Source organism: Crotalus tigris, unplaced genomic scaffold, assembly GCF_016545835.1.
Source record: "Crotalus tigris isolate CLP2741 ecotype Arizona unplaced genomic scaffold, ASM1654583v1 scf7180000024291.2576520, whole genome shotgun sequence".
NCBI classification, from domain to species: domain Eukaryota; kingdom Metazoa; phylum Chordata; class Lepidosauria; order Squamata; family Viperidae; genus Crotalus; species Crotalus tigris.
The window spans coordinates 33923-43533 of NW_024100464.1; the positions used below are offsets into that span (position 1 = coordinate 33923).

The window sequence follows — 9611 nt, forward strand, 5'->3', positions numbered from 1 at the left end:
GCTATGAAATGTATCACCACAGGAAAGAAACATCTAGAAAAAAGTTTTTACGTTACTATACCATGTCTACTAAGCTAAGGAGAGACACAGGTTTCCAACTATCTCTATGCTTTATAACTCTATTTCTGAAAGGTAAGATAACATTTAAGTGTAAGGTCATGTAAAATACAGCTCTCCCACAGTGTTGAAAAAAAAAAACCACAGATTTTTTTTAAATAGTTTTATTGTGAGTTTTGACCAGTATGTTTGGAAATATGGCCAAGGCAGCAAACAAATACTTGGGAATTATTCCCAAAACCTGAAATAAAGCTTTATTTACAGCTGGTGTAAAGCTCAATTAACCAATTTAAAACATTTAACATCCCAAATTTTAATTACTAGAGTATAGTGAGAAAATGTTCAGAATTAGATTTTTTTTAAATACAAAAAAATTAGTTTCTTCAAAGAACTCTAGCAATATACATAAAGCTATGCACTTCTGATTTAATGAAGTGAGCAAGAAAAAATATTATCAAAAAGAGAATACAATTAGTTCAGTAACTTTCTGATGGTCCACATTTACAAAGTTGTTACAACCCTCTCCTCCCCCTGGTTCAGTCCCTTTCCCAAAAGTCACATACTTACCACAACTATTAGCAAGTATGATTTAAAAGTTCCAAGGCAACTTGCACAATTCAGTTGCCACTATCTATAGATCTTGACCTTGAGCGTGATCTCTGGCGATCCACAGAAGCAGGAGACTTTGATCTACTGGAGGAAGCACGTTTCTGACTCTTTTCAGGGGCAGGAGATCGACTAACTGATCGTGATTTGCTACGGCTCCTGCTCCTGGATCTGGTGTAAGACTTGCGGCTTCTGGACCGAGAGCGACTACGGGATCTTGAAGAGCTCCTGCTACGGGAGCGAGACCTGCTTCTGGACCTACTAAGAAAGGTAAATATCCATGTTAGGTTAGGTTTATATTGACTACAACTGTGTATATATACGTAAGCGTATCTTAGCTGAATTCTTACCTGTGTCTTTTGCTGCCCTCAATTAGTTTGATTTTCCTTCCATTGATTTCCTTGCCAGAAAGTTTTTCAATGGCATTCTTTAGATCACTATAAGAGGCAAACTCAACCACCCTAATTAAAAAAAAAAATACAACTTATATATTAAAACTATCAACGCTTAAACTTTTTAAAAAAATCTACTTTGGAGATTCCTTCCCCCAAATTATATTTTGTAATATATTACGATTGCTCTAAGACATTTACCCTTCATTTAGTTTGGGCCTGTGTGCATCTGCAAATGTTACTTCCCCAGCTTGTCTCATGAAGTCTTTGAGATCCTATCACAAGATTAAGCATATTAGATAAAGGAGGTAGACAATGTTTATTAATAATAAAAATTATTACTGCAAAAAAAGATGTTAACAATTAAAACGCGGCAGATGCCACACGTGTATTTGATAGAATATATCAGGGCACGAAATAAATGAAAACAGCATACTGCTTTAAGCAAAATGCTCAAATCATAAGTTATTTGTCTATACATTTTACACAACTGAATGCAAGACAGTTTATTGTACGAAAGCATTCTGAAATGTCTTACAACTAAACAGCACAATTTACAAAACAAAAACCAGTTATTTTGTGCCCCATATGTCATTAAAAATATAGTTTACTTTACCTTTATTAACATTTCCCTAGGCTAGCCAAGCAGCAAACTGCATTAAGCGATCGAAGATACCACCACGGTACATGCCCGACTGGCTCTTCGCCAACCATTTGAAGAGAACTACCCAGTCGATGGAAGCCTTTAATCGCACAGCCCTCCCTATTAGCAGACTACTGATGGATCCAGACATTCTCTACTCTTGTGAAGTTACACCAAGGATCACTTTACTGCGATCAGGATTCCAAGGACCACCTAATGCGTATCTTTCAACTCGTTCGATCACGATCTCTTATTTCGAAGCGTTACAGGAGGTACAGTTCTCAACTTAGGAATCAGATCTCGTTAACTTTCGGGGATCGCTGCAACCCGGCACTTTAAGGAAGTGCATCGATTACGTCTAGACCGGCAAACACAGATCTAGAGGTGGCCAACTGATACACTGGAGGAGCTGACTGGAAAAGTCAACCAGGCCCAACCAAGAGTGACCAAGACAGAACGATTAGGATAACCCACAGGCACTCCTCGTCATAAGGCCAACGACACAGATAGGCTGGCAAATAAAATGGATTTTTAAAGTGGTTAAAATGGATTTATAAAACAAGGTAAAATTACATTGAAAATACTATTAAACTACTTTTGAACAATGCATTTAAACATTAATTAATAATTTTGATAAATGTTTTAAATTTAAGATAAAAATTACTCTTAATAAAAAATTTACATATTACATACCCATTAAATGAAGTCTAAGATAATCATGTTTAACAAACCTGCCAGCTGACTCGAGAAGACAAATTTTCTACAATGAGACGATTTTCTGTTCTTACAGGTGGTGCATTTCTAGCAAAAACAAAATGTTAATTCATTAATTATGCCTACAAAAAGTTAAATGGAGCATCAGCTATGTTCTCTGCATATTTACCTTCTGTCATTTCGTGGACGGCGGCTGCTAAAACGATCAGAATAACGCCCTCTGCCTCTTCCACCTCTAGAGCGGGCTCTAGCATGTTCAATTGTAACTCTAGAAAGCAAAATAATACACCTATTTATAATGCAACAGTCCATCATAATGTCACATCCTATTGACATTAATATGAGAAAATTAATTATTCCAGTTTCAGACCAAGTAGGCCTACCTGAACATACTGGAGTCAAATATATTTTCAAAGATTGTTTTTTTAGCACTGTTATTGTCACGCATACAATAAAACATATACAAAGCATCTAAATGCAATCAAAGGAATATGAAATGTTACCTTTCACTGCAGAGCTCTTTTCCATCCAATTCATAGACCGCATCATCAGCATCTCTGGGATCTTCAAACTCCTGTTAAATAAAATAATGCATCGGTAATTTACTGAATGTTATCTCTGGTTACTGTTTCAAGTTTCTTAAAGACACAGAACAGGCAGCATATGTTTTGGTCCATTGAATTTATTCCCAAATCCCAATTCCCTTTGTGAGGAAAATTATTGAGAACTGCATTGTAACAGTTTTTTTTAAAACTATCAGTTCTACATATTGCAAAGTGTATTGCCACTGCAAAGATAATTCTTATATACTTAAAAGACCATGGGTCTGAATTGGCTGCCCAAAACCATCTTAGGCCCTTTTCCCCATAGGAAGTAATCAATTTCATCGCTCTCAGTGCTGATCGTACAAAGCATTTTTTCGTACTGCTTACCACAAATCCAAAACCTCTCTTCAAATCAATGTCTCTGATGCGTCCATATCCCTTAAAGAATCTCTCTACATCCTTCTCTCTGGCGGCTGGATTCAACCTTCCGATGAATACACGACAACCACTCATGGTACCACTTTAGAGTAGCTGTAGAAGAAGAAAAAAGTTAAAGGGGGAAAAAAATAAACGAAAAAAATTCAAGTCGGCAAATCAAGCCTAAAATAAAAAAAAAGATGGCCGCCTCCCAAAAGGATCAGCAGCTGCTGGCACCGCCAGCTCGATTCATTGCCGCAGTACCTCCTCCTCCGTCCCCTCCGCTGCCGCAGTCTGACATCAGGAAAGGCAGAACCCACGCAGGTCCCAAAGCCCCGCCCACCGCTCACGCCAACCCGACGCCGAGTTCCGCTTCCCTTCGTCCAATTGGAAAACGCCACCTCGGTTTCGCCTTTCTCGAGGCAGCCTAAGCAGCCAACACGAAGTTACGGGGAGCTGCGCATGCGCCTTGCACACGACCGCCCATCAATCCGAGCCCTTTTGATTACTCTCACGAAATGGCGGCGCGGCCGCACCCAACATTCCACGCCGTCTCCTGGCTTTTTTTGTTAAGAGAAAATGTAATCACTCACACACGCTCACGGTTTAAACGAAGTTTAAGCTTATCTCCCACTCAACCATACTTATATAATGCAACCGTCTCTCTCTCCCAAGCTGCTCTCCTGGATCGCCCATTAAATTTGAATAGACAGGCACTTACGATCGTCTGTTCTCGGTTTTTTTATTATTTTAAATGAAGGTGTCAACGGACAAAGACGGACTAGCAACCACCTCCGACGATGTCCTCGCCTCGACTGGGCAGGTCGAGCGTTAACTACGCCACAAAATGGAACCTCGTCCCACATGACCGCGAGGCACGTGACATACTTGTAGTTCAATGATAGGTGGAAAACGAAAAAAAAATGAGGTCAGTGGTGGGGGGGAAGGGCTCTCGGCTTGACTGAGACACAAGAAGAAAAGCCCAATCCTTCGAGGTAATTGGGCGCATGCGCAATAATCTATTTTCCCCCCCCCCTTACTTTTGTGTATTTTATAGTCCGCCGGAACTGCAAAAGAGGGTAGTGTGGCTTTTTTTATTATTATCTCGCAGGCTCTTGTTTTTCACTTTGAAAAAAAAAAAACATACTGGCAGAAAAAGAGTGTGGATAGGAAAGCCCAGAACAAGCGACGGCCATACTACATAAGGGACAAGGTTAAAGGGCACCAAATCAGAGCTACAATGGACGACCGCGAGATGGCAGCAAAGCAGTGGCGGTCCGGATTGTTGCATCTCATAACTGGTAGTCCCACGGGGGACGGGAGGTGAACTGGAGCAAAGGGCGTAATCCATTCGCTCAAAACATCTTTCTGTAACTCCTTTTTGGGCACAATTGTGTCTTTTACTTGGGGGTTTAATCTCGATGAGCGTCTGGCGCTGCAGCCTTCTGCCTGGGCGTCCGCCGGAGTCGCCCCCCTCCCAAAAAAATCACAGGGTGAGATAGGCTGCTTTCAACATCAATTGAACAAACAAGCCCGAAACGGAAGGCTCCCGTTCGCGCTCAGCCTCTCGGCCTCCTTCCCTGTGATTAGTATTTATATGTAATTAGTATGTATATAGCATATCTATGTGCGTTATGTATGCGTACACTTTTGAGAGCAGGCAGCAGAATTTATTTTTTATTGTGTGCCAGTGTGCCCTCAGTAAAAAAATGATAATAAAGATTATTATCTTTCGCCCCGCTTGGCCGCTCTTCTCCGATGCTTCTCGAGCGCTCCGCGTCCTTTCCTGCAACCGCAGCTGCGCGGGATGGGGGAGAAAGATGCCAAAGTGCCAAGGATCTTTCCGGGTCTGGAAAAAAAAACAACCCCAAAACCTGCAACTGCAGACTGGAAAGGGCCGAAAGGCTGTACCTCTCTGCGCGGGGCCAGGTGGATTCGCCTTTTGGGTTGAGTACGAGGGGCTATTACGGCTGCGTCGGTTTCCCGCCTCAACCAGGCCTTATTTTTCAGTAGTCGGGATTGGAGGGGGAAATCGGGGGATTCTCAGGACCCCGGGCTGTTTTTATACCACCCTTCCTCGCCAACTCTTTTTAATCATATTTTTTCAATCCGTTCTAATACTCTGGCTGTTACCCTAATGCAGTGTTTCTCAACCTTGACAATTTTAAGGCATGTGGACTTCAATTGTCAAGGTTGAGAAACACTGCCCTAATGAAAGACTTTTGCAAGCCATACTTACAGTAGGGGCTGTAAATGACAAGTTTCTCTGTAGTCAGTTTCACAACTCTGCTAGGAAAGGTGACAGGTAGCTTTTCTAATTTAATTTTCAGTATGCCATTTGATTTGACTAGTTTCAGTTAGACAAGGGAACTGCAGGATACAGCCTCAAAGTCCTTGTTCTTGGTACACTGTATTGAATTAGAGAAGACTGAGTCCTGTCACTTTTTTCAAGTGCTGCTCCACTCTGTTTCACATTGTCTCTGTTCCTTTTTCATTTTAAAAAGGCAGTTTGTATGAAAATGCAAAAGGACTTTGTTCCTGTATAATATGTTTTTAATTTTTAAAATTTAGCACCAGTAAGATTGCAGCCCTACATGTAGCCATCTTACCATCAGGATAATAAATATTCAAATATTCACAATAAAGTTCACACATTGCTAAACTATACTGGGATTTGATTTTAGATTACTATATGTGAACTCTCCAGTTTTAATCTGTGAACCAAGCCACAATCAGTTCCTTAACAAATATGCCTATTTTAGTATTATGAATAAAATGGCTTTTTAAAAAGTAGTACTTACTGTATAAACAAACTGAGGCCTCTATCCTATGGAATTTACACAACTAAAATTTCAACTTCTATGTGGGAATGCTGTACTGCATTTATTAGTAAAGAATTTGTGTTTTTGCAATATTGTCGGATTACTTTCAGATTTTGTCTTGCTCTATGTCAATGGTTTAACTTTCATCTCCATGACTGTAAATTCTAATCACCTGAGCCAAACAGTGATTAACAAACAGGCTTTGAGGAAATATCTTGAACCTGATAATTCTCTAATGCAATTTACTCTGTGTTTGTACTAATCTAAAAAAAACCCTCTTGAGTTGGAAATCCATTTTTATACCATAGTATAAGATATAATTCTGACTGATGTATTTATATATGCTTTATGTCTATGCTCATCTGGATCACGATGGTCCCAAAGGCACTTTTTTCCCCCAGAAGACAACTGAACTTTCTTGAGGGTTTTTTGAAAACATTTCCCTTCTCATCAAAGAAGCTTCTTTAGTTCTAACTGACCTAGTGGAGAATGGAAGGATTCATAATCTTTGCAGTCATCTGGTCATTAGCTCTCTGAGAGTCCACCTGAGTGGAGTGCAAATGGATGTGGAATCTTCTTGGGACTGCTGAAAGGAGTGTGCAGTAAACAAGAGATAGGTGGTGTCATATCCCTCCCCCTCTGTTGAGAGAGGGCTGTTCCATTTTAACATAATGGCCTCTTTGACCCCTATTTCAAACCAGTGGTCCTCTCTGTCCAGAATGTGAAATTGCTGTTTTCAAAAGAGTGGCCTTTGTCTTTTAGATGCAGATGGATTCCTGAATCTTTCCTGATAAGTTTGTTCTCTTAGTTGTGCCATGCATTCATTAAGTGGTTGTTTTGTTTCCTCAGTGTAGGGGTGTGCAATTTTCTCGCATTGCACTGCATATATCATGTGCTTTACATTGTAAACTGATAATCTTCATATATAAAAAGCATGCTGTAATAAATGTGTTAGGCCTGGGGTACCCAACCTCCGGTCCATGGACCGGTACTGGTCTGCGACATGCCAGCAACCAGGTCGCACAAACAAGCAGAGCCCCATCCATGAAATGCAGGCACCACACAAAATCACACCTCCTCCAGTCTGCGGAAAAACTTCTTGCCGTGTAACCAGTCCCTGGTGCCCAAAAGGTTGGGGACCTCTGTGTTAGGCTTTGAAGAGAATAACACAATAGAAGCTTGGATAACTGGTTACCAATTATAAATAAAACTTTTGGGATAAAACTCTTTTTGTGAATGTGATAAGCATTTAAATAGTTGTTTGCTGAGGAATGGTTTGGGTCCTGTTGCTAAGAAGTTGTCAAGAACAATTGGAGTTAAAATATTTGGTGCTCTTTTAAGTTGTCATTTTTAAGTATAAAAAGAATTACAAACAGCAAATTCATAAATGTGGACTACTACACTATAATGGTAAATTAGACTGATTTGATATTCAAACCAAAAACAGAATAACCATCATATGACAAAGAATACCAGCGTTTAGCATTCTGGTGGCTAATAGACCAAAGAAAGGAGAAGTTACTCTAACACAGGGGTGTCAAACTGCTGGCCTGCAGGCAGGTTTCATCATACCGGAGCCATGCTCACCCCATTGCCGGCAATGGCGAAAAAGCTCCAATACGTCGTGTGACGTCACGAGTTTGACATGCCTGCTCTAACAGCTAAAAAAAAAAAAAAACACCAGAGGAGCAAAGGTAGATGCTTCAAGCAGATGAGTTACTTTTTAAACATAATTTGAGTTACACATTTGTCCTTTCAGGCTTTGAATTTTTATTATAACCTGGTTAAAGTAATTACAAACTCTGTCCAAGTTACCTAACTGCTCTATGTAGGTACTTATATAACTTGCATAAATTGGAATTGGACCAATTCTTTCCCCCCCAAAAAACCCTGCAGTTCAGTTAAGAGAGAAACAATACTAAAAATTACAACATAAATGAATATCTATTCACAAGGTAATTATACTAGCTGGCTCAAGAATTCTGGGAGCTGAAGTCCACGAGTCATAAAAGAGTCAAGGTTGCCTACCCTAGGCGATGAAAAAAATAATGGACCTCTAGCTTCTCTGATCTGGATATAGCCCGACAACGCATGGTCCTCTTAAACATGTTGTATACCAGTCTTGCTCACTTTCAGTTGGTAGCCCACTTAGACTCCTTTCACATGCGTTAAAACCAAACCAGGTCTCCCCAGTCTTTCAGATGTACCATTTGATTTTTTTCTAAATCAGAAGTAGGCCATCATCATTGCAGCAGCCCTAAATTACTCCTACTAAATGTGACCCAATGTCAAAAACTTGTTTAAGTCAATGTGACTTGTGATTTTATCTTAAGTATTTCCCAATTTCCTTGGTTTAATGCCATCTGTGAATTTGTTAGTTTCTTCCAGATTCTTTATTCACATGTTGAATAACACTGCGCCAAAGGAGATCCCATATCTCTCCTTAGAAAAACTATCTGAATGTCTGTTTATTAAATCTATATGCTGGCCATATCATTATCCAAAGTGACTCTGGATGATTTATGAGTATCCTTTGGATGTGGTTTTTCAGCTAGCAGCAAATCCACTAGAATATCTAGAAAGTTTTGGCAAGGTGAGTGATGTGTAATCTCAAAAATGTTAGCAAAAGAAGAACTGTAAAACATTTGGTCCTGACAGACAATACTGGAACCTCTTTCACAGAGTTTGTGCTATTAAGGGATCAATGAGACTGTTGCAGTGTTCCCTTGGGTGTAACCAGCTAGAGCACGGCTGTCAAACTCGTCACATGATGTGACGTGTTGCGACGTATCTTAACTCTTTTTGCAATGCCGGCAATGGGGTGGGCGCGGTTTCGGTATGAAATCGGCCCATGGACCAGCAGCTTGACACCCCTGAGCTAGAGGGACACAATGGCCAGTATATTGTAGATGTGTTTGTCCGCAGGCTGTGAGTATCTGACTACCTCTTTAAGGAAAAATTCACTTTCTTATAATATGTTTGAAAATGGATTCCAAATGAGGGATACTATTTTGAGATAAGCTGGAATACCAGCTGCTCCTGGGCCTAGCCTGGAAAAGATCTCCAGCCAAGGGCTTTGCTACAGTGTACATTAATTGCACAATGTATGTATGCTAATTTCAAAGGACATCTGATTTTCCTTTGAGCTGATTTATGGTGTGGTGAAATTGTAAGTTGCAACATTTTGTAGCTGGAGAAAAAGAGCATGTGATTCTTCCACATTAAAGGTATTGAAACCAGAAAGATGCCTTTAAGTTTCCTTTTCCCTTGGTGGCTCTGTGCGTTAATGTGCAGTTGGAGCACTCACTGGAGTTCAAAGATCAGGTTAACACTTCACAATTTATTATCCCTTTCTTTGCTTGCTGTGTCACCATCTGCTGTACACAAAGCTACTAAGGAAATTATTGTGTACCTG

At 40.2% G+C, this 9611-nt stretch overlaps 1 protein-coding gene across 3 annotated transcripts; it reads right to left on the bottom strand.

Moving 5' to 3' along the window:
* Positions 1-205: 205 nt before the first annotated feature.
* LOC120299312 (serine/arginine-rich splicing factor 5) lies at positions 206-4251 on the bottom strand. Of its 3 annotated transcripts, XM_039324008.1 has the most exons (9): positions 4096-4241; positions 3776-3934; positions 3345-3488; positions 2916-2986; positions 2582-2680; positions 2430-2499; positions 1257-1330; positions 1014-1124; positions 206-924 (listed from the first exon to the last, which is right to left on the bottom strand). In XM_039324008.1, the coding sequence occupies exons 3-9, from the start codon at positions 3468-3470 to the stop codon at positions 675-677; spliced, it is 801 nt and encodes a 266-aa protein (XP_039179942.1). In that variant the 5' UTR covers positions 3471-3488; positions 3776-3934; positions 4096-4241; the 3' UTR covers positions 206-674. The 3 variants fall into 3 exon arrangements, with proteins under 3 accessions (XP_039179942.1, XP_039179941.1, XP_039179943.1); XM_039324007.1 differs by lacking the exon at positions 3776-3934 and having other exon boundaries at positions 4096-4251; XM_039324009.1 differs by lacking the exons at positions 3776-3934; positions 4096-4241 and adding an exon at positions 3639-3768.
* Between the last annotated feature and the right edge of the window lie 5360 nt (positions 4252-9611).